Source organism: Carcharhinus amblyrhynchos, chromosome 23 (assembly GCF_965287045.1).
Source record: "Carcharhinus amblyrhynchos chromosome 23, sCarAmb.v2.hapA, whole genome shotgun sequence".
Lineage (NCBI taxonomy): Eukaryota > Metazoa > Chordata > Chondrichthyes > Carcharhiniformes > Carcharhinidae > Carcharhinus > Carcharhinus amblyrhynchos.
The window spans coordinates 9,096,920-9,121,996 of record NC_137346.1 but is presented as its reverse complement, the minus strand read 5'-3'; the positions used below and the strand labels follow the sequence as shown (position 1 = coordinate 9,121,996).

General features: G+C 46.6%; 1 protein-coding gene across 1 annotated transcript in view; it reads right to left on the bottom strand.

Annotated features, from left to right (window-relative positions):
• The window catches only part of LOC145357269 (multidrug and toxin extrusion protein 1-like), a 41,471-nt gene extending 18,435 nt beyond the window's left edge, over positions 1–23,036 (bottom strand). Inside the window, exons 1-8 of the mRNA XM_080210468.1 lie at positions 22,795–23,036; positions 17,264–17,365; positions 16,195–16,263; positions 13,421–13,569; positions 11,855–11,897; positions 9,928–9,972; positions 5,984–6,081; positions 1,618–1,715 (exon numbers count right to left, since the gene is read on the bottom strand). Coding sequence (XP_080066594.1) covers positions 1,618–1,715; positions 5,984–6,081; positions 9,928–9,972; positions 11,855–11,897; positions 13,421–13,569; positions 16,195–16,263; positions 17,264–17,365; positions 22,795–22,941 — 751 coding nt within the window. The 5' untranslated portion in view covers positions 22,942–23,036. The remainder of the gene's footprint in view (positions 1–1,617; positions 1,716–5,983; positions 6,082–9,927; positions 9,973–11,854; positions 11,898–13,420; positions 13,570–16,194; positions 16,264–17,263; positions 17,366–22,794) is intronic.
• Between the last annotated feature and the right edge of the window lie 2,041 nt (positions 23,037–25,077).

Sequence of the window (25,077 nt, the reverse complement as noted above, 5' to 3'; positions counted from 1 at the left end):
TTGGCCATGTTAAATTGCTTCTTAATGTTAGAGGGATGTCAGGGGGATTCGTAAGGTGAATATGTGGCGTTAGAGGGATAGAGCCAGGATGAGATTGTTGTTGGTGCAGACTAGATGGGCCAAATGGCCTCCATTGTAGGTATTCTGTGATTCTTTTGTACATTCTGGGGCAGTGAGTTCCGCAGGTTCTGAGACAAGTAGTTTCTCCTCATCCCAATTTTGAACTTTCCCCCTCTCACTTTATACCTATGACCTCTTGTTTTAGACTATCCCACAAGGGGGGAAACATCTATTCAACATCCACCTTATCAATCCCCTTTAGCATTCTATATACCTCGATCAGATCCCCCACCCCCCCATAAACTCCTGCGAGTACGAGCCCTAAGCCATTCAAGCCCTTTTATCCCTGGAATCTATCTGGTGAGCCTCCTTTTGAAGTTTCTCCAGTGCCAACACATCCTTCCTCAAGTAAGGAAACCAAAACTGGATACAATATTCCGGGGGCAGGGGGCGAAAAGCAGGAGGAAAAGAACATTATACAAATCTGTTTGATGCCGTAAGGAGCAGCTGATGTCCTTCTCAGCAGGCTCCCTCCGATAATTGTGCTGGCAGTGTACCAGTCTACCTGGTTTCTCAGATCACCAGGACAATCTCCAGAATGGAGGGATTGCCTCACGAGCAAAGGTTGGGATCTGACTCATTGGAATGTCAAAGAACGAGAGGCGAAACATGGAGGGTTCTTAAGGGGCTTGACGGGGTAAATTCTGAGAGGATGTTTCTCTCTCATGGGAGAGTCTGGGGCCCCAGGGCAGTGTCTCAGAATAAAGGGGCGCCAGTTTAAGATTGAGATGAGAGGAATTTCTTCTCTCAGAGTGTTGTGAGTTTTTGCCACACAGTTTTGTGTGAGGCAGAATCCCTGTGTATATTTAAGGCTGAGATAGATAGATTTTTGATCTGTAAGGGGATCAAGGGTTAAGGGGAAAGGGCAGGAAAATGGACATGAGGAATATCGGTCAGGTCAGCCATGATCCTACTGAATGGCAAAGCAGGCTCGAGGGGCTGAATGGCCACCTCCTCTTCCTATTTCTTACGGTCTTATGCACTGTCATTTAGTGATCCCACCCAGCAATTGAATGTAAACAGGTCAGGATCAGCCAACTCATGCTCCCCTCGGTGGTCATCAGATTTAGTAACACTCACAGAGTGGGCACTCGTGCAAATGGTTCCTCTACCTCACAACTCCAGAGTCCTAGGTTCGATTCCGGCCTCGGGTCACTGTCTGTGTGGAGTCTGCACATTTTCCCCGTGCCTGCGTGGGTTTCCTCCGGGCGCTCCAGTTTCCTCCCACACTCGAAAGATGTGCTGTCAGGTGAATTGGCCATGCCAAATTGCCCCTTAGTGTCAGGGGGTCTAGCAGGGTAAATGTGCGGGGTTACAGGGAGAGGGCTTGGGTGGGATTGTTGTCGATGCAGACTCGATGGGCCAAAGGGCCTCTTTCTGCACTGTAGGGATTCTATGATTGTATACCAGAGAGTTGTTGGCATACAGGGGACTGAATCTTGTTCAGATCCAGAGGGGGCAATTAATTATTAAGAGCCATCTAAAGAAACACGTTACCTTCCCAGGTGCCGACATGCAACTTTCTCCATCTGATGTATCCAAATAGGATAATAGTTTGACAATACTGAGAGACAACATTAGCAGCAGCTGAGCCCCTGGAAAACACCAATTCACTTATTAAAGTTCTAAATATCACAGAAAGTTGAGTTCAACCTAGAGTCATTGGGTAATAAAGAACTTGAGTATTGCAAAAGACACGTTGAAGCTTTTTGTCTTTGATTCATCAGGACATTTGGCAAGAACACCAGCATAAGGAGAATACAACTATTGATACGAGAAGAGACTGCTGATTGTTTGGCAAGTAAGCTCTGATTGTTAGAGGCATTGTTGCGGGGAATGCACTAGTTGACTGTGACTGATAGTTAACTGCCAAGCATTATTTGAAGTTTAAACCAGTTTGATCCTGCTTGGTCAAGGCATTTTCCTGAGGAATGAATTAGAGAATGGATATCACTTATTTTGTTTAGCCGAAACAGGCGCGATGTTCTTTGCGTTTCCAATGATCAAGGCCCTGTGTATTAATAAATGTAGGTCAGAATTCTCCGGCTGTTCACATCAGCTGGGATTCTCTGGTCCTACTGCAATGAATAAAGATTGGGCTGAGCACCAAATACTCCGTCCTCACTTGCAGTGGCAACTGGGCAAGGACAGATGGGGAATTCCGGCTGTAGTTTCCAGTACACACAATTGCGAGTTGCGAGCCTGACCAACGCTCCCAAACTGGTTTAAAGTTTATTTATTAGTGTCACAAGTAGGCTTACATTAACACTGCAATGAAGTTACTGTGAAAATCCCCTAGTCGCCACACTCTGGCACCTGTTCGGGTACACTGAGGGAGAATTAAGCATGGCCAATCCACCCTAATCAGCACGTCTTTCAGGCTGTGGGAGGAAACCGGAGCATCCGGAAGAAACCCACACAGACACGGGGAGAACACCACACAGGCAGTGACTCAAGCTGGGAATTGAACCTGGGTCCTTGGCGCTGTGAAACAGCAATGCTAACCACTGTGCCACCTTGCTGCCCCGCGTAGCTTTTAGCGCACTGAGGACTGTGTAGCAAATGTCCAATTGTGGAATCGCATCCAATATTGGACATTGTGGAAAGGATTTTCTGGGTGCGCTCACCCCAAAATCGGAAAATCCTGAGGTCAACAGCCTTTTGCATGGTCTGCCCCTTGCCCGCTATGGTTCCCATGACAGGTAGAAAGGAAAATCCCCCCCTGTGTTTTGCGTTTTGCTTGGGTACAGTCTGTACATTGCCCATTGGGAAGGGACATGTTGTCTGATATAATCCATGAGCCTTTGGGCTGTATTGCCTACCCGTCCAGCATCACACTGGCACTGAAACTCATAGACCACACAACTCACTTGTGAGATAGGCAGGATGTCTTTCTGACCTGGGGCAGTGTCGTCTTAGCAATGAATACCACTCAAATTACCCCTGCATGGCGTTAGGAATGGGTTAACTGCAACCTTCCACTTTAGATCTAGTTTGTATGCTAATTGTTTAAGAGTACTCACTGGGATATATATAGGGGTTACAGGTGGCTCTGTATTGGGATGTGTATGTGGAGTTGTCAAAGAGAATAAAGTGCTTCCTTCTGCACTGTAGGAATTTTATCTTTATTATTGGTCTACAACTGAGAGACTCAACACATGGTAACAGCACAAAACAGTTAGCTTCACCTGCTGGTCAAATCTTTGAGATAACTTGCCCTTTTAGGCCAGTATGAGGTTGACTGGGTAATTTTGAGGTTTGAAAGTGACGGCCTTTGGCACGCTTATGAGTTTATATGAAACACAATAAGGAATGATCCAATCGGGGTAGCCACCGTCCCACAGGATGTCTTCAATGCCATGTTACACTGTGTAAATGTCACCTCTACTTCAAAGTAGCTTCAACCTGTTTGATTTGAAACTCAAGGTTAATGTTGAGGTCTTCCAGGCATTCTGCCCATTTCTGTTGACTTTATAGGCAGAATGTTGCTTAACCAGAAAAAGAGAACATTTGGCAGGATTTCCAACCCTCCATCCCTGAGTCACTACGGCACAGAACAATTGGGATGGGTTCTGAAAACTCCCACTTGTACATGGTGCTCCAGGAATCATGAGTATATCATCATAACACAATAACTTCCAATGTTCTTCACTAAATCTCTGCTGGTTCAGTTGGCAAACAATAATGACCTCGACGAGGCCCATGAGGTTGGCCTCTTGGAGGGCAGGCAGTGCTGTAGTGGTATTTTCTTTCTATTCATTCTTGGGACATGGTGTTGCTGGCTGGGCCAATATTTATTGCCCATCCCTAGTTGCCCCTTGAGAAGGTGGTGGTGAGCTGTCTTCTTGAATCTCTGCAGTCCATGTGCTGTGGGTTGACCCACAACGCCATTAGGGAGGCAATTCCAGGATTTTGTCCCAGCGACTGTGAAGGGACGGCGATATATTTCCAAGTCAGGATGGCCTGGAGGGGAACTTGCAGGTGGTGGTGTTCCCCATGTATCTGCTGCCCTTGTCCTTCTAGATGGAAGTGGTCATGGGTTTGGAAGATGCTGTCTAAGGATCTTTGGTGAGTTGCTGCGGTGTATCTTGTAGATGGTACACACTGCCGCTACTGAGCGTCGGTGATGGAGGGAATGGATGTTTGTGGATGCGGTTCCAATCAAGTGGGCTGCCTTCACCTGGATGGCGTTGAGCTTCTTGAGTGTTGTTGGAGCTTCTTGAGTGCTATTGTCGCTGGACTATTAATCCAGAGGCCCAGGGTAATGCTCTGGGGGCCCGGGTTCCAATCCCACCAAGCCAAATGGTGAGATTTGAAATTCAATAGAAATCTGGAATTAAGAATTTACTGACGACCATGAAACCATTGCCGATTGTCGGGAAAATCCATCTGGTTCACTAATGTACTTCAGGGAAGGAAATCTGCCACCCTTACCCGGTCTGGCCTACATGTGATTCCAGATCCATAGCAACCTTAACTGCCACTCAGTTGAAGGGCAGTTAGGGATGGGCAAACAATACTGGCCTTGCCAGCGATACCCATGTCCCAAGAAAGATTAAAAATAGTATGATCTCCCTGATTGAGGTAATGATTGCCTGCCCAATCAGGGGTGTCTCACCTGTGTGTATATATATTAAGGGGTGTCAGGGCTCCTGACACTCCGGATTGTGACTTTGAACCTTAATTAACCATGACTGCCCTTCAATTTAGGGGACCTTACATCATGGAGGATGAACGAGCAAGCCAACACATCTGGGTCAACTTTCTGAAAGAATTACCAACTCCCCTCCCTTTCCCTAAATGTCTTTTTTTTAACATTTATCTTTAAAAGGCGTTACACATTCTGCTTTCACTGTTGTTTCTTGTAGGATAGTCCGTGTTGAACCCTCTGTGTGAAATAATCCACTAACTTCTCCCTTTATCTTTAGATTATGATTTTACCTACACACTTCCAACTTCATGGTGGTGCAGGGGTGGTGCAGGCAGATATGATCGGGATGTTTAAGGGGTTTTTAGATAAGCACATGAGTATGCAAGGGCAATTGGGACTAGTTTTGGGATTTAATAAAAGGGGTGGTATGGACAAGTTGGGCCAAAGGTCCTGTTTCCATGCTGTAAACCTCAATTATTCTATGACCATAAGACATAGGGGCAGAATTAGGCCACTCGGCCCATCGAGTTTGCTCCACCATTCAATCATGGCTGATATTTTTCTCATTCCCACTCTCCTGCCTTTTCCCCCAAAACCCCTTATTAATCAAGTACCTATCTATCTCTGTCTTAAAGACACTCAATGACCTGGCCTCCACAGGCTTCTGCGGCAAAGAGTTCCACAGATTCACCACTCTCTGGCTGAAGAAATTCCTCCTCATCTCTGACCACAATCTCCCCCAGGTCCCATCCCTGTCACCCTATGTACTTACCTTAGCTAATCCCCTCGATACTAAGGGGCAATTTAGCATGGCCAATGCACCTAACCCGCACATTTTCGGACTGTGGGAGGAAACCGGAGCACCCAGAGGAAACCCATACAGACATGGGGAAAAGCCACAAAATCTCCTCAGACAGTGGCCCAAGCCAGGAATCGAACCTGGGTCCCTGGCGCCGTGAGGCAGCAGTGCTAACCACTGTGCCAACATGTCACCCCAAATCCTCTTTATATTCCAAACCAGACTCCTGTTTTACTGCTCTGTGAAGCTCAGTGATTATGGCACCAATATTCTACAATATTATCACTCTTCTCCCTCTCAGTTTTCAAGCAAGCGAAGTGAAAAGCAAAGTATAAGTGGCAAGGTGGAAAGTTCATAAATCAGATGTTTACACTCTCATATTTCAGCCGGAAGTAAAATAATTTGCTACTTACTGCACTCCGAGAGAAAGTACATTCAACAGCAAGAAGTTCACTACAGCATTGAAAATGTTGGCTACGAAACCAGTGAGAATCTGTGGCGTGGTGATCCCCTAAAATGAGAATGAAACAGCACAGAGTGGGTTATTCATTAGGATCTTGGCCCCAGTCCCATAACCCCACATATTTACCCTGCTAATCCCCCGACACTCAGGCCAATTTAGCAAGGCCAGCCAACCTAATACACATGGTGGCACAGTGGTTAGCACTGCAACCCACAGTGCCAGGGACTCAGGTTCGATTCGCGGCTTGGGTCACTGTCTGAGTGGAGTTTGCACATTCTCCCCGTGTCTGCGTGGGTTTCCTCCGAGTGCTCCAATTTCCTCCCACAGTCCAAAGATATGCGGGTTAGATGGATTGGCCATGCTAAATTGTCCCTTAATGTCAGGGGGACTAGCTAGGGGAAGTGCATGGGGTGATGGGGATAGGTCCTGGGTGGGATAGTGATCGGTGTTAATCTATAGGGATTCTATGATTCTATCTTTGGACTGTGGGAGGAAACCAGAGCACCTGGAGGAAACCCACACAGACACGGGGAGAATGTGCAAACTCCACACAGACAGTGACCCGAGACCGGAATCAAACCCAGGTCCCTGGCACTATGAGGCAGCGGCGCTAACCATTGTGTCAGTGTACCGCCATTGTGTTGCCAATTGAAAAGTAACTTGAATGTGGCATGGTGCTGCCACAGACACAGGCCGAGACTTTCCAATCTCCCCTTTCGTGTGCTTTCCGGTGGTGGAGGAGGCTCAACATTGGCCACCAGCGGGATCTTCCAGTCCCGTCGAGACCTATTGCATTTTGCGTGGATCGCCCAAACTGCCCCACCACCAGGGAACCCACCACTGTGGGCGGGGTGGGGAGTTGCCTTTGTTTATATTGCAAGTATAACTGAGAATTGGGTCCATGTACTTCATAGGCTCAGATTCCTTGGGTCTTCTTTATATTCCAAACCAGACTCCTGTTGTACTGGCTGTGGAGGGGAGGGAGGGGTAGGGGTTGCCTTCAGCGGGACTGGAAGATCGTGTTGCCTAGAGGGCTGGAAAATCCCACCCGCTACTGGGGAGAGACGGAATGTTTTTTGAGGCATGGAGTCTGAGTCGTCAAACTTATTTAAGGTTGAATTGGACAGATCTTTGTTTAGACAAGGGAGTCAGGGTTACGGGGCAGACAGGAAGGCGGGATTGAAATCACACCCGGATTGGCCATGATGTTATTGAATGGTGGAGCAGACTCGAAGGGCAGAATGGCCTACTCCTGCTTCTATGTTCTTTTATACTGTTATAAAACAGAGGTAGAATCCACCCCACCCTGACCAAAACAGCCAAAGAGGAACACTGTGCCCTAGAATCTCTTATTATACCAACTCTTTAGCAACTTCTCGTGGTTAAATCAACATAACTCCCTGACACTCTCTCTACAATCAGCGCCTAATAATTTATTTACCTAGCTAACAGTGAGCAAATTAGTTAAACTATTAACAAACTGAATAAATCCCTTCTATTAACTATCTACAAATAAAACAAGATTCTAATGATATGCTGTTCAAATAAATACAATTCCCACTCATTAACAAAATAGAATTTAGTCACTCTCTAAATTACAATTAGGGGGTGCAAGAAAGAGACCAAGGGGCTTTTATGTACAGATCTTTGATGATGGCAGAACAGGTTAATAAAACGTTTGATAAAACATTTGGGATCCTGGGCTGTGTTTACGCCAGTCCAACACCGGCATACCCACATCGTAGTAAATAGAGGCATAGAGTTCAAAAGCCAGGAAGCTGTGTCAAATCCACGTAAAACTCCAGCTATAGTCCCAGCTGGAGTCCATTCTAATTCTCTTCCCACACCCCATGGTCCAATAAGGCAAACTTTTTCCATAATTAGTAATTCCCGTGAATAGGTCACGAGTCCGTCACCGGAGGGGCTGATAGTTTGAGCAGGCGTCACATCAAGCGAGGCTGGCCAGAGATCTCTCCTGGTGTGTTTGGAAGGAGTTGTAGGCTGACTCACTCAACCAAGTTATGAACCCACTTTCCTTGGCTGACAAGTCCCAGTGAGGGACTCGAATCTCGAGCTTGTCACCCAGAGGGAGGGACGTGACCAACTGTGCCACAAGACCCCAGCTGGAGTGTTGTGTTAATACTGGGCACCACACCTTAGAAAGAATGTGAAGTATTTGGAAAGAGTACAGCAGAGATTTAGAACAAAAGATCAAAGAACAGTACAGCAAAGGAACAGGCCCTTCGGCCCTCCAAGCCTGTACTGACCATGATGTCTCCCTGAACTAAAACAGTGTGCACTTACATAGTCCGTATCCTTCCATTCCCATCCTATTCATGTATTTGTCTAGTTGCCCCTTAAGGAGTCTTAGTATTGTTGAAGAGCAGAAGGATCTTGGGGTCCGGGTCCACAGGACTCTTAAATCGGCCTCGCAGGTGGAGGATGTGGTCAAGAAGGCGTATGGTGTACTGGCCTTCATTAATCGAGGGATTGAGTTTAGGAATCGGGAGGTAATGCTGCAACTTTATCAGACCCTTGTCAGGCCTCATTTGGAGTACTGTGCGCAGTTCTGGTCGCCTCACTATAGGAAAGACGTAGAAGCTATTGAAAGGGTACAGAGGAGATTTACAAGGATGTTGCCTGGACTGGGAGGCATGCCTTATGAAGTTAGGTTGAGGGAGCTGGGTCTCCTTTCCCTGGAGAGACGAAGGTTGAGAGGCGACCTGATAGAGGTTTATAAAACGTTGAGAGGAATGGATAGGGTGGATTCTCAGAGGCTATTTCCCCGGGCTGAAATGGTCGCTACGAGAGGACACAGATTTAAGGTGCGGGGAGGAAAGTACAGAAGTGATGTTAGGGGTAAGTTTTTCACTCAGAGGGTGGTGAGTGAATGGAATTGGCTGCCGTCAGTGGTGGTGGAGGCGAACTCGCTGGGGTCTTTTAAAAGACTTCTGGATGAGTATATGGGGTTTTATGGGATTGGGGGTTATAGATAGGTGTTGATGTGATCAGCGCAACTCGTGGGCCGAAGGGCCTGTTTGTGCTGTAGTGTTCTATGTTCTATGTTCTAAATGTTACTATTGTACCTGCTCCCACCACCACCTCCCCGGGCAGTGCATTTAATACCATCATTTCAGGGATGAAGTGTTTACATCAATGGATGGAGAAACTGGCCTTGTTCTGCTTAGAGTAGAGAAGAAGTGGGCGTCACAGGTGGCACAGTGGTTAGCACTGCTGCTTCATAGTGCCAGGGACCCAGGTTCAATTCCAGCCTCGGGTCACTGATTGTGTGGAGTTTGCACATTCTCCTTATGTCTGCGTGGGTTTCCTCCGGGTGCTCCAGTTTCTTCCCACACTCCAAAGATGTGCAGGTTAGGTGCACTGGCCAGGCTAAATTGCTCCTGAGTGTCAGGGGGATTTAGTGGGGTAAATATACGGCATTACGGGGATAGGGCTTGGGTGGGATTGTGTTCGGTGCAGACTTGATGGGGCAAATGGACTTATTCTGCACTGAGGGGATTCTATGGGGTGTGATGGAGGTGTTCAAAATCATGAAGGGTTGAAACGAAGTAAACAAGGAGGAACTTTTTTCCAATGGTGACAACCAGAAGGAACTGACTTTCTTATGCAAAGTTAGCATTTGGGATTCATTGTGGCTAACTGTCGTCTTCAAGAGAGAACTGGATAGATGGTTCAAGGAGAAAAGATTACAAAGATATCTAAAAAGGGTCAATGGTCACAGGAAACTCACTGCAATAAACAACTGATGGTGATAGAATTGATCACTGTAAGAATCAAATTAAGCAAAATAAAACTTGGAGATTTTGACATATAGGTTCAACATTAACTAAAATTGATTTTGGAAAATGTAAGAATTAGTATTAGTCACTGTACCTGATTTTGAAGGTATCTGACCTCTAAATTATAAAGGAATACTGCCTAATAACAAACAGAAAAAAAAGTTAGAAGAAGAAAGATTAACTTATATTTACTTAGTGCCTGATACAACCTCAGGACGTTCCAAAGCACATCACAGCCAATGAAATATTTTCCTAAGATGTAGTCACTGCTGTAATCATAGATAGGTTCAAAGAATCCCTACAGTGCAAAGGGAGGCCATTTGGCCCTTTCAGTCAGTACTGACCACACAAACCCACCCAGGTCTTATTCCCATAACCCCACATATTTACCCTGCTAATCCCCTGATACTAGAGTCACTTTAGCATGGCCAATCAACCTAACCAGCACATCTTTGGACTGTGGGAGGAAACCGGAGCGCCCGGAGGAAACTCACCCAGACGTGGGGAGAATGTGCAAACTCCACACAGACAGACACCCAAGCTGGGGATTGAACCAGGGTCCCAGGCGGTGTGAGGCAGGAGTGCTAACCACTGTGCCACTATGCTGTCCCTGTAGGAAACACTGCAGCCAATTTACACAGAAAGGTTCCACATATGGCAACATGATAATGAACAGTTAATCTGTTGTAGCGATGTTGGTTGAGAGAAAATGTTGGCCAGCGTACCCAGGATAACTCTCCGGCTCTTCTTCAGAGTAATAGCATCATAGAGTCATACAGAAAAGGCCCTTCAGCCCATCCAGTCTGCACCAACAATAAAGCTTATTTCTTAGTGTGTCACAAGTAGGCTTACATTAACACTGCAATGAAGTTGTGTACAGTTTTGGTCACCTAGTTAAAGGAAGGATGTAAATAAGGTTGAAAGAATGCAGAGAAGGTTCACAAGGATGTTGCCGGGACTTGAGAAGCTGAGTTACAGACAGAGATTGAATAGGTTAGGACTTTATTCCCTGGAGCGTAGAAGAATGAGGGGAGATTTGATAGAGGTGTATAAGATTTTGATGGGTATAGATAGAGTGAATGCAAGCAGGCTTTTACCACTGAGGCTAGGGGAGAAAAAACCAGCGGGCATGGGTTAAGGGTGAAAGGAGAAAAGTTTGGGGCAGTACAATGGCACAGTGGTGAGCACTGCTGCCTCACAGCGACAGGGACACGGATCTAATTCCTGGCTTAGGTCACTGTGCGGAGTTTGCACGTTCTCCCTGTGTCTGCGTGCTGGTTAGATGGATTGGCCGTGCTAAATTCTCCCTCAGTGTACCCAAACAGGCGCCAGAGTGTGGCGACTAGGGGATTTTCATAGTAACTTCATTGCAGTGTTATTGTGATAATAATAAACAAGCTTAACTTTATCCCTCCTGACTCAACACTTAGTTCCCTGCTGCCTTGTATTATTTTCTGTTTTGTTATTTAACCTCTCCTGCATTCCACCTCATCACTGACTTTCTCCTTTATCCTTTCCTCTCCTTCCTGATCTGTGTACTTTGGAAAAATCTGATATATATATATCTTTTTCCCCTATTCATAGGGAAGCATCAACATGGGATCTTGTCTCCACGGGTGATGATGTGGAGATGCCGGCGTTGGACTGGGGTAAACACAGTAAAAAGTCTGACAACACCAGGTTTTAGTCCAACCGATTTATTTGATAGTAAACGCACAAGCTTTCAAGGTTTCCCTCTTCGTCAGGTGAATGGAGAGTTCTGGCCTCGGACAGAGCATATAAAGCACAGACAGTTTAGAGATTACTGATTAGAATGCGAATCTTTACACCTAACCTGCTGTTCAAGTCCTAAAGTGGCTGACAATGTGGGTGGAAGCCCTTCCACACTAAAACCTGGTGTTGTCAGACTTTTTACTGTGTCCACGGGTGATGCCAGACCAGCTGAACGCTCTCTGCATTTATTCCAGATTTCAAGCCAACTTTCAGCTTTGTAACGGGTGTGTGAATTGTAAAATACTCACAGGAAGGGCAGGAATGAATATCATGACGTAGGAATGTGTTAACCTGTCGGAGGAATAGGAGAGGCTGTTAAAATGAGCAAAATATCCAAAACAAGCATGAATGAATACAAACTCAAAGGCTGGTGCTATGGGCATGAATCATATTCAAACAACAGCGACGGACAATTTGGGAGCGTAAACCTGTCCTGCTCTACTGTGTGAGTTTCCTCCGGGTGTTCCGGTTTCCTCCCACAGTCCGAAGGTCGTGCTGGTTAGGTGCACTGGCCACGCTAAATTCTCCCTCAGAACGGGCACCGGAGTGATGCACTGCTGCCTCCCAGTGCCAGGGACCTGGGTTCAATTCCCAGTTTGGGTTACTGACTGTGTGGAGTTTGCACGTTCTCCCCATGCCTGCGTGGGTTTCCTCCGGGTGCTCCGGTTTCCTCCCAGACTCCAAAGATGTGTGAGTTTGATGGATTGGCCGTGCTAAATTGCCCCTTGGTATCTTAAACCGTGTAGGTTAGGAGGATTATAGATAAATACAGGGGGTTACAGGTATAGGGCCTGGGTAATGTGTTCTGTCGGAGAGTCAGTGCAGACTCGATGGATTAAATAGCCTCTTTCTGCACTGTAAGGATTCTCTGATACTATGATAAATGTCTGAGGTTAAAACTGATGCCCAACCTTTCCAAGGGTTTGATCATGACCCTGTCTACATCAACGGGGATGCAGTAGAAAGAGTCAAGAGCTTCAAGTTTTTAGGTGTCCAGATCACCAACGACCTGTCCTGGTCCCCCCATGCCAACACTATAGTTAAGAAGCCCCACCAACGCCTCTACTTTCTCAGAAGACGAAGGAAATTTGTCATGTCAGCCACGACTCTCATTAAGTTTTAAAAGAAAGCACTCTTTCTGGTTGTATCCCAGTTTGATATGGGCTCTTGCTCTGCCCAAGACCGCAAGAAACTACAAAAGGTTATGAATGTAGCCCAATCCATCACACAAACCAGCCTCCCGTCCACTGACTCTGTCTACACTTCCCACTGCCTCGGCAAAGCAGTCAGCATAACTAAGGACCCCACGCACCCCGGACATTCTCTCTTCCACTTTCTTCCTTCGGGAAAAAGATACAAAAGCCTAAGGTCACTGACTCAAGAACAGCTTCTTCCCTGCTGCTGTCAGACTTTTGAATGGGCCTACCTCGCATTAAGTTGATCTTTCTCTACACCCTAGCTGTGACTGCAACACTACATTCTGCACTCTCCTTTCCTTCTCTATGAGCGGTATGCTTTGTCTGTATAGAGCGCAAGAAACAATACTTTTCACTGTATGTTAATACAAACAACAACACAGTACAGGAAACAGGCCCTTCGGCCCAACAAGCCCACGCCGCCATTTTAACATTGTGAGTGCCCTCTTCTACCCGTGACCTACATAATACATGTGACAATGATGAATCAAATCAAATCAAATCAAATCATCCTTTTCCATTGGTCAATTCCAGCCAGAGAGTTAATCACTCAAAAATATTTAGATGCAAACGTCACTTGCTTTCATTCCCTTTGGAACAAAATATAAAGACTCTTACTTGGCCACCTCGGGGGATTGTTTGAAAGCCAACAGGATGTTTTCTGTGTTAACAAAGAGCGCCCAGCAGGGGAAACAGGCTATCATGAGAATGAAAATCCCTCTTTGGAGAATCACCCCAATTTGCTTCAAGTTCTTGCTGCCGTACGTCTGAAAAACCCAGAAAAGAATTAAACATCGTTTACATTCTTCTGATGACAAATGAGGGTAACAGGATCCTTTCCATTGACAGTAAAGAAAATGATAATTATACATCCTGTTCCTAACCCAACACCCCTGTTACCGGGTTCACGTTGAGTATTAGTCAAGAAGCAGAGATAATTCTGAGTCATCCATGGCTGTATTGTTGGATATTAGAAATAAAGGCCAGAATTTTACCACATTCCAGCCATCACCCGTCCTGCCAATGGCACCCCCCACCAACCTCCATGTTGGGGTGTGGGGAAGTTACTTTTTGCTTTGAGTGAGGCCACCTTCAAATATGGCACCCCAATCACAGTACAACTGGGTTTTGCCGGCGTATTGAGGCCTCGCCACCACCCTCCCCCCCATTTGATGGCGTGAAACACACCCAGCTGCTTTTATGTGGCAGAGTGTGGCAAGACCTGAAGACTTTCAGGCCAAATCCCGCCCAAGGTCAACGGACCTTGGCATGGTCTGCCCCCCTCCAACACTCCCCCGCCCCCACTCGCTACGATTCCTGCGGTGAGTGTTATGGGAAAATTTGGCCCTCCGTTTCTCTCGCCGGAACTAACACACACTGCCATTTGTTTGGTAAGATTTTTACCCAGAGGATGAAGAGAATTTTCCAGGAAGATTGAAATACAAAGATACAAGGCCATTGGAACAGGATACAGTTCATCAAAGTTAAAATCAGAGCGGAAAAGTACAGAGCAAGTAGGGTTAGCTAGTGAAAATCATGATATATGAAGCGCTCCAAAGGTTGGTGATATCTTACTCCAGCCTGTGAAGTAGAAGTTTGAAGCAATTGATGGCTGGATCCCTGAGAGTCTGTGTGAAAGTTTGGAAGCTTCTGCCTATACAAGACAAAGGAGTACTGAAAGGAGAGTTGGAAAACCTGGAGGCGGATCTTTGCTGAAAACAGCTGAGGGAAAGCATTGCTTGAAAGAAGATTCTAAGGCGTGTCGGTTCAAGAGTGGAGTTTGGAAACACCCAAATGGAAGCCAGAATCTAGTGGGATTAATTCACTCAGACTGTAATAACATCTGGGAGGAGGGGGTGGCGGGCAAGATTTGAGGAGAAATCCGCAGAAGATCAGTTGAGTGATATTAGCCAGTTGCACCATCATTTTCCTGTCTCGCCTTCCAAGGGAATCATAGTAGGCAGGCCATGCAAAGGTCCATTGACCTCAGGTGGGATTTTCCAGTTTTGGGAAGAGCATGGCTGGAAAATCCTGCCCTTGGTGTCGGAGTGAGGTGTTGCCTGACCACAAATTGCCTATTAGATTACTGGGTCTGTCTGTTTACCGAAATTTTATAGCATAATACAGGCCTGTGTTAGCCTTAAAATCTGTGTAAGTTTGTGAAAATAATTGGGAGTGAAGGAGTATTGTATTGTAGTTAAAGTTTTCATATTTAATAAATGTGTTTTTCTTGGTAAAATCTAATTGGCAGTCCTTAACTCTGTTCCTTCATGCTTTCTAAAGAAAGAGTAAAGGTTATGGGCCGGAACTCTACCACCTCGCCCTCCACGGAATTGGAACGGGCACGGCTCCAACAATGGAAATCCCTGTTGATCTCAGGTAGGAATTTCCAGTCTCGCCTGAGCAAGGCAATAACATCCCGTCCATCCTGCTTAGCATTGCTGCCTCACTGCGCTAGGGACCCGGGTTCAATTCCCAGCTTGGGTCACTGTCTGTGTGGAGTCTGCACGTTCTCCTCACATCCGCGTGGGTTTCCTCCAGGTGCTCCGGTTTCCTTCCACAATCCAAAGATGTGCGGCTTAGATGGATTGGCCGTGCTAAATGGTCCCTTAGTGTCAGGGGGAGTAGCTAGGGTAAATGCATGGGGGTAGGGCCTGGGTGGGATTGCAGTCAGTGCAGATGGGCTGAATGACCTCCTTCTGCACTGTCGGGATTCTATCATCATCCTCTGAGCCAGATTTCCATTCTGGGATCTTCCCATCCAGTGGTGACACCAACTGGGATGGTAGCACTGTGCCACCATAACACAAAGGCGGTACAGTGGTCAGCATTGCTGCTTCACAACTCCAGGGACCTGAGTTCGATTCCTGGCTTGGGTCACTGTCGATGTGGTATTTGCACATTCTCCCCGTGTCTGCGTGGGTTTCCTCCGGGTGCTCCGGTTTCCTCCCACAGTCTGAAAGACGCGCTGGTTAGGTGCATTGACCCGAACAGACGCGAGAATGTGGCAACTAGGAGAATTTCACAGTAACTTCATTGCAATGTTCATGTAAGTTTTACTTGTGATTAATATGTTAACTTTAACTTTTAACAGTGTATAAATTGCTAAGTTTCAGACCCTGACTGCAAAAGCTTCAAGGAAATCTGAACTAATATGCAGTTCTGAAACAATCCTTTAACCCATGGATTATATATTGCATAGTTGCTTAAGATGAGAGCTCATGGAGATTTTCAAGACAATGAGAGGTTCTTAAGGGATGAAAATTGGTAACCGGAGAAGAAAGATTCACAATTATCACGCAAAATATGAGGGGACGGTTCTTGTTCATCTCTGTGGTAACAAAATAATGTTTGTGTTATGATGGTACAAGTTGGCGGTTACCTGTACTTACCTGAGATATGAGTGTGTCACAAGCTAATGACAAGCCAGTCCCGACAGAGATACCTGAGACGTTGATCACCTGGAATAAGTTAAGAAAATAGGGAAGAGAACAATATAGTTTCAAATGCCAAAAGAGTCCAAACAAAAACATATTAACAAAATGCCATTGAGATGTTTCTTTCTTTCCAATCCGACCTCCAGAGCTGTCCGTGCGTGAGGTGGTGCCATCATGGTATTGTCGCTGGACTAGCAATCCAGACACCTGGGGTAATGCTCCGGGGACCCAGGTTCAAATCACACAAAGGAAGATGGTGAAATTTGATTTCAATACAAATCTGGAATTAAAAGTCTAATGATGACTATGAAATCACTGACACAGAATCATCCAATCCCTACAGTGCAGAAGGAGGCCATTCAGCCTATCAAGTCTGCACCAACAACTATCCCACCCAGGCCCTATCCTATCTCCCCATGTGCTAATCTCTAAGGGGCAATTTAGCATGGCCAATCCACCTAACCAGCACATCTTTGGACTGTGGGAGGAAACCGGAGCACCCGGAGGAAACCCACGCAGACACGGGGAGAATGTGCAAACTCCACACAGACAGTGACCCAAAGCCGGAATCGGACTCGGGTACCTGATGCTGCGAGGCAGCCGTGTTAACCACTGTGCCACTGTGTCGATTGTCATAAAAACCCACCTGGTTCACCAATATCCCTCGGGGAAGGAAATCTGCCATCCTTACCTGGCCTGGCCTACATGTGACTCCAGATCCATGGCGACATGGCTAATTGTTATAAATACCCTCTGAAATGGCCTAGCAAGACATTCAAGGGCAATTAGGGATGGGCAATAAATGCTGGCCAGACAGCGACGCCCACATCCTGTGAATGAATATTTAAAAAATCAGCAGACTGGATTGGGACTGAAATCAGATGGGGAATTTTGGCTTCTTTGTTCTCCCATACTGAAGGGAAATGCATTCTTCCCAGTTGTGGTGACCCATCTACACACGGTTAAGTGCAATCCTGCCTATATTATACATTAACTATAAAACAAACAGGCTCATTTTACTCACCGCTGTAGCAAGTGAAACGGCGTCCAGTTCAACTTTTCCTAAATGTCCACAGAATATAGCGCTGACAACATTTATCAGAAATACCATCAGCTGAGACAAAAACTGTGAACAAAGGAGATTCTAATTAAACCAGTTCATACTTTCACTGAAACAATGTTTTATTCATGGAGTTTTACAGATTAGAATGTGGCCCTTCGGCCCATCGTGTTCATGCCAGCCATCAAGCACCTATCTGTTCTAATCCCATTTTCCAGTGCTTGGTCCTTCTCTGCTATAGTGTTTCGAGTGCTCATCTAAATGCTTCTTCAATGTTGTGAAGGTTTCCGCCTCTTTCAGACAACGAGTTCCAGATTCCCACCATCCTCTGGGCGAAAATGTTTTGTCCCAGATCCCCTCTAAATCTCCTGCCCCCTTACCGCAAATCTGAAACCCCCCCCCTCCCGATTTTGACCCCTCTGTTAAAGGGGAAATGTTTCTTCCTGTCTTCCCTATCTACGTCCCTCATAAATCTGTACACCTCAGTCAGGCCTCCCCTCAGCCTTCTCTGCTCCAAAAAAAAGTAGATAGAACATAGAACACTACAGCACAAACAGGCCCTTCGGCCCACAAGTTGCACTGATCATATCCCTACCTACCAGGCCTATCTATAACCCCCAATCCCATTAAATCCCATGTACTCATTCAGAAGTCTCTTAAAAGACCCCAGCGAGTTCGCCTCCACCACCACCGACGGCAGCCGATTCCACTCACTCACCACCCTCTGAATGAAAGACTTACCCCTGACATCTCCTCTGTACCTACTCCCCAGCACCTTAAACCTGTGTCCTCTCGTAACGACCATTTCAGCCCTGGGAAATAGCCTCCGAGAATCCACCCTATCTATACCTGTCAACGTCTTATAAACTTCTATCAGGCCGCCTCTCAACCTTCGTCTCTCCAGGGAGAAAAGATTTAGTTTCCTCAACCTATCCTCAGAAGGCATGCCACCCAATCCAGGCAACATTCTTCCAAGGAGAACAACTCCAGCCTAACCAACCTCTTTTCACAGCTGAACTACTCCAGCCCACGCTGCATCCTGATGGATCTCCTCTGCACTCTTTCTGATGCAATCACATCCTTCCTATAGTGAGGTGGTCACAACCATATACAGTACTCTAACTGTGGTCTAATGAGTATTTTATACAGCTCCATCATAACCCCCCTGCTCTTACATTCTATGCCTCAGCTAATAATGGCAAGTATCCCATACGACTTCTTAACCACCTTATCGACCTGTCCTGCCACCTTCAGGGATCTTTGGACATGCATCCCAATGACCCCTGGTCCACTCTAATACTGAGCCTCCTACCATTCATTATGACTTGTTAGTCTTCCCAAAATGCGTCACTTTACACTCTTTTCAGGGTAAAACTTCCATGGAAGGGCCTGCAAGACTTAGAGGGGGAATTGAAATGTTAAAGTTTGCAAAGGGGACTTAGGAACGGATTGACCCTGATGGATTGTCCACCTGGGCAATTCTGACCAATGCAGGGGTTTTGATCCCATGGGCGGAATTTTACCCTTGCCCCGCCCACCGATGGGCGGAACGAGCAAGTAAAATGGCGCCAGAGCCAAGAGGCGAGGGTCACGCCCGAATTCTCGGCTCTCAGGATTTTTACGAGAGCTGGATTCGCAGTGAGTTCAACCGGAAATGGGCGGGAGGCTGAACCATTTATTTAAGTATATTACAATGATGAGTGGCATGTGTTTCGTCAGCCCAGCGCCCAGTTGTCCAGGCTTGCTTGCCTTTTGGGCCTCACCGGGAGAGGTTCTCTCCGGCAAGGAATACACCCGCTCCCCATGAACGGGGAACAGTCGTGTTGGCCTCGGTGGTGGAACCAGAGGTCTTCAGAGTCCTTGGGAGCCATCAGGCCTTTGAATGGACCTACCTCACATTAAGCTGATCTTTCTCTGCGCCCTCGCTGTAATTCTAACACTACATTCTGCACTCTCTCCTTCCCTTCTCTATGAACGGTCTGTATAGCGCACAAGAAACAATACTTTTCACTCTATATTAGTACATGTGACAATAATAAATCAAATCAAATCAAAAAATATTGTGAGAAACATTTTCTAATCCAGGCTATTGGTTCAAATGTATTTTCCCAGAGAGTTGATGTTCTTTGTCCTTGTGCACTGAACTAAGCATTTTGTTGCTTAAAAAGGCTAAACATTTCAAATTTAACATGTCGAACAAATTTGACAAACATCATTTGAATCTCACACATCCCAAACGAAAAAAACCATCTGCAGTTGAATTTCTATTCAAACTTCTTCCACAAGCAATCAGCTTGTAATGTTCACCTCAGTCTCTGAAGCATAAGAGAGATATTTTCTTCCATCGCAATTCCGAAATTTATAAAACACACTTACCCTGTATTGCTAAAATTATATAAAAACATCAATAACAGGGATGCTTTCCCAATTGCGACGTGGGGTGAGTGGTTTACACAACTTTCTAATGCAAGTACTACCGTGTAACTGAATCAACGAGTGCATGAGAGATAGAACTACCCAAAATAGCATCAGTTCAGTTCAATAACGGGATATAAGTGGGGAACGAAGTTGATGAAATAAAGTCAAACAAAGAACAGTACAGCACAGGAACAGGCCCTTCAGCTGTCCAAGCCTACACCAATCACGTTTATCTATCTTAACCGACTGCTTATATCTCTCTATTCCCCGTTTGTTCATGTGCCTCTTAAGATAAGTCTTAAATGTGGCTAATATGTCTGCCTCAGCCACCTCACTTGGCAGTGCATTCCAGGCATCACTACCCTCTGTGTAAAAAAACTTCCCCCACACATCTCCACTGAACCTTCCCCCCCTTACCCTGAACTTGTGCCCCCTTGTAATTGTCATTTCCACCCTGGGAAAAAACTTCCAAGGGTTTTTTGTCGTCTATGGGTTTCAGGTTTCAATTGGAACACATTAGAGATATTCATTAAGAGTTATACATTATACAAATATACATTGTTTTGTTTGCAATTGATACGAGTTCTTGCTAATTTTCTTACTATACGTGTTAACCGTATTCTTAAATAAACTTTGTTTGGTCTAAGCTCCCTAGTGGGTCATTTAAATCATACTTGAAGTGAAACATCTCATCCTCGCCAAATTCAAGATGCAAAACTTGTGGTTCAGGTGGGTTTTGTAAAACACTTTGGATTTTCTGACCTGAACCCTAACACCTGTTATTCCACATCTTTCACATTAGTCACACTCCTTAGCTCTTTCCCTATAGTCCTGACCATTATTTTTTCATTTTGAAGTATATGCTCAACCCTTTTTAAAAAGTTACAATTGAATTTTCTTCCGATACCCTTTCAGGCATTCCATAAGACCATAAAACACAGGAGCAGAATTAGGCCACTCGGCCCATCGAGTCTACTCCGCCATTCAATCAGGGCTGATATTTTTCTCATCCCCCATTCTCCTGCCTTTTCCCCAGAACCCCCGATCCCCTTATTAATCAAGAACCTATCGATCTCTGTCTGAAAGACACTCAAGATCACGACAACTCGCTGTGCTTACACGCGGTTATCATTTCCCATCGATAATAGTCACGGGCTGGGATTTTCCGACCTCACCCACAGCCGGAATTCCCTGCCGTAGCGAATGAAGATTTGGCTGAGTTTTTCGCCGGCAGCGACGGGAGGCACGAGCGGGATTGGAGAGCCCCAGACACCGTTCAAAATCTACCGTGTTCGGGATGCCAGAGCAAAGTCTCCAGATTTTGACATCAGTTTGTGTTAGTCGCTGGTTTTGTCAGTTTTTTGCACAAAAGCAGCAAAAGTTACATCATCTAAAAACAAATGAGGAATAAACGGAGGCATGATTGTGAAGGAAATCCCTTCGAACACAAGATGGGAGCAGGTTTTCGGACTAGTTGGGAAAGGACAAAGGTCTTGCTTTAGACAAGAAATTTTTAAATCTGTGATTTGAAGTTTATTTGAAACACGGATAATTCTTTAGTTGTAGAATTGAAGCAGTCACCAGCAAACGTAGCAGCATTTTGATTTTAAACCTCCATGCAGTGCTTACATAATACCATTCTGGCCGGAATTCTCCAGCCATTCACGCCAGCAGGGTTCTCCAGTCCCGCTGCAGTGGACGGGGATTTGGCAGAGCCCCAGAAGCTCTGTTCCCGCTAGCAGCAGTGACAGGAGGAGTGGGGGGGGCATACAGCCGGAGAAATCCGGCTAATGGATTTAATGGCTGAAATTTTACCGGCACACCAGCCCCGATTCTGGGGCGAGACTCGGAGAACAGCATTCTCCATTGGCCTCGGGCGGGATCATCCGAACCGAAAGTTAAGCTGAAGTTTATTTATTAGTCACAAGTAAGGTTTACATTAACACTGCAATGAAGTTACTGTGGAATTCCCCCAGCCGCCTCATTCTGGTGCCTGTTTGGGTCAATGCTCCCGAACCAGCACGTCTTTCAGACGGTGGGAGGAAACCGGAGCAGCCGGAGGAAACCCACGCAGACATGGGGAGAACGTGCAAACTCCACACAGATAGTGACCCGAGCCGGGGATCGAACCCAGGTCCCTGGCGCTGTGAGGCAGTAGCGCTAACCATTGTGCCACAGTGCCACCCAACTTCGGGTAGGTGTGCTGGTAAAATTCCACCCAAAGTGTCTGATATAAGGACTGGGATTGTCCAATCTCTCTCATCCTGCCGGACGGAAAATTTGGCGCAGCCAAGTTTCAATTCACAGCAGCGGGACTGGAAAATCCCAGCCTCGGGCGAAGTTGGAGAATTCCAGCCAAAATTTGGAGGGCATCGTCATTATTAAACGAAGCCTACCTCAGTGCCTTGTACCTTCACTCAATTGATGGATTCTGAAATCGGCGCAAATTGGTTCTTAAAAACCCGATCCTTCCATTAACCAGTTCATCTCACTGACACCTTTCAGAAGAGGGCAGGAATTCTCCAGTCCCGCTGCTCTGAACGGAGATTTGGCTGGGTGCCAAATTCTCGCTGGCAGATTGCGTGAGGCTGGAGAATTCCAGTGAAGGTTTTAAAGTTTAAAGCTTCAGTTCAGTTATCAGTGTCACAAGTAGGAGTTTATCAACACCACATTGAAACTACTGTGAAAATCCCCTAGCCGCCGCACTCCGGTGCCTGTTCGGGTTACACTGAGGGAGAATTTAGCGCGGCCAATGCACCTAACCAACACGTCTTTCAGACTGTGGGAGGAAACCGGAGTACCCAGAGGAAACCCACGCAGACACGGGGAGAACATGCAGACTCCACACAGACGGTGACCCAAGCTGGGAATCGAACCCGCGTCCCTGGCATCGTAAGGCAGCAGTGCTAACCGCTGTGCCACCCCTATCTCGATTCCAACATATCCAAACTTTATCACGAGAATGTGCACAGAGGAAATCTCGCTCATTAGGATTGTCTTATATTTAGCAACAGGGTGTTGCAGTGAAAATTTTTTTTATTATCAATGTGAACCTTCAATGGAATATTAATGCTCACCACTGGCCCAGCTATGCAGGTAAGATCTTTTGCCTCCTGCCAGAAGTTGTCTGGTATAAAACTCCTTATCTTCCTCAGGAACAGGTTCCCACTGGTTCCAGATGTTTGGGGAACGGCGCTCGGGGTAACTTGCGACAAATCCGTCATTTTTCTCCAATTCTTCTTGCCCCATAGAGAATACAATCCAGCTTTGCCACCTCGTTCCGTCTGATCTGTCTGCTGGTCTAAGATCAAATTTCAGCCTTAAATCAGTCACCACACCTGGACTTCGCCCAGGGCCAGGAGTAGTCCTTATTCTTGGCCATGCCAGCGTTGCAGTTTACTGGAACTGAGATGTTATTAATGTTAAACTGGTGAATTCCTAGCAGAGCAGATGGTACAGTGGGACACAGGTTATAGATGGCGTGGTCAAAGTTGACTTGGAGACGGTGCAATAGAGGAAAGAAATCAACATCCTTCCTAACTTGTGAGGTGAGTTCTGACACTGATCCTGAAACAGTTCCACCAGAATTAGGGTGGGATTTTTCAACCCCACCTATGGGCGGCACGGTGACACAATGGTTAGCACTCCTGCCTCACAGCTCCAGGGATCTGGGTTCGATTCCCGGCTCGGGTCACTGTCTGTGTGGAGACTGCACGTTCTCCCCGTGTCTGCGTGGGTTTCCTCTGGCTGCTCCGGTTTCCTCCCACAGTCCAAAGACGTGCGGGTTAGGCTGATTGGTCATGCTAAATTACCCCTTGGTGTCCCGGGATGTGTAGGTCAGAGGGATTAGCGGGGTAAATATGTGGAGTTACGGGGATAGGGTCTGGGTGGGATTGGCGTCAGTGCAGACCCGATGGGCCAAATGGCCTCCTTCTGCACTGTAGGGATTCTACCCCGAGACCAGAAATTCCTGCCAGGTGTCATGAACTTTTCAATGTTCCGACAAGTTCTCTGTTCCACCCCAACAATTCCCGTATTGGTTGGGCCAGGAACATGTATCCTTCTGATATGCTGATCCTTATTTACTAGTGTCACAAGTAGGCTTACGTTGACACTGCAATGAAGTTGCTGTGAAAATGCCCTAGTTGCCACACTCCGCTCCGCCTGTTCGGGTACACATAAGAACATAAGAACATAAGAAATAGGAGCAGGAGTAGGCCATCTAGCCCTTCGAGCCTGCCCCGCCGTTCAATAAGATCATGGCTGATCTGTCGTGGCTCAGTTCCACATTCCCGCCCTCTCCCCATAACCCTTAATCCCCTCTCTTATCAAAAACCCATCAACCCGCTTCTTGAAAATATTTAGCGAGGCAGCCTCCACCACTTCAACGGGCAGAGAATTCCAGAGATTCACCACCCTTTGAGTGAAGAAGTTCCTCCTCAACTCCATTCTAAAACGCCCCCCCTTTATCTTGAGGCTGTGCCCCCTAGTCCTACTGTCTTTTTTCAGTGGGAAGAGTCTCTCCACCTCTATCCTATCCATCCCATTCATCATCTTATACGTCTCAATGAGATCTCCCCTCATTCTTCTAAACTCCAATGAGTACAAGCCTAGTTTATTCAGCCTCTCCTCATAGTTCAACCCCCTCAACTCCGGTATCAGCCTAGTAAACCTCCTCTGCACTCCCTCCAAGGCCAAAATATCTTTGCGCAGGTGCGGCGCCCAAAACTGCACACAGTACTCCAGCTGCGGCCTCACCAATGCCCTATACAGCTGCAGCAAGACCTCCCTACTTTTATATTCAATCCCCCTCGCTATGAAGGCCAGCATCCCATTCGCCTTCCTGACCACCTGCTGCACCTGCAAGCTGGGTTTTTGCGACTCATGCACAAGGACCCCGAGGTCCCTCTGCACCGTCGCCTGCTGCAGTTTTTCGCCCCGTAAGTAATAGCCCTTCCTACCATTCTTCCTACCAAAGTGGACCACCTCACACTTGCCAACATTAAATTCCATTTGCCATTTCCTGGCCCATTCGCCCAGCCTATCTACATCCTTCTGCAGACTCTCCACACCCTCCGCACAATTTGCCGTTCCCCCAATCTTGGTGTCATCCCCACACTGGGGGAGAATTTAGCACAGCCAACGCACCCTAACCAGCATGTCTTTTGGAGTGTGGGAGGAAACCGGAGCACCCGGAGGTAACACACGCAGACACAGAAAGAGTGCGCAGACTCTGCACAGGCACTGAGCCAAGCCTGGGGCTGTGAAGCAACAGTGTTAACCACTGTGCCCCCCCAGTATGAGGGGTAATGGAGATAGGGACCGGGTCAGATTGTTGTTGGTGTAGGCTCAATGAACCA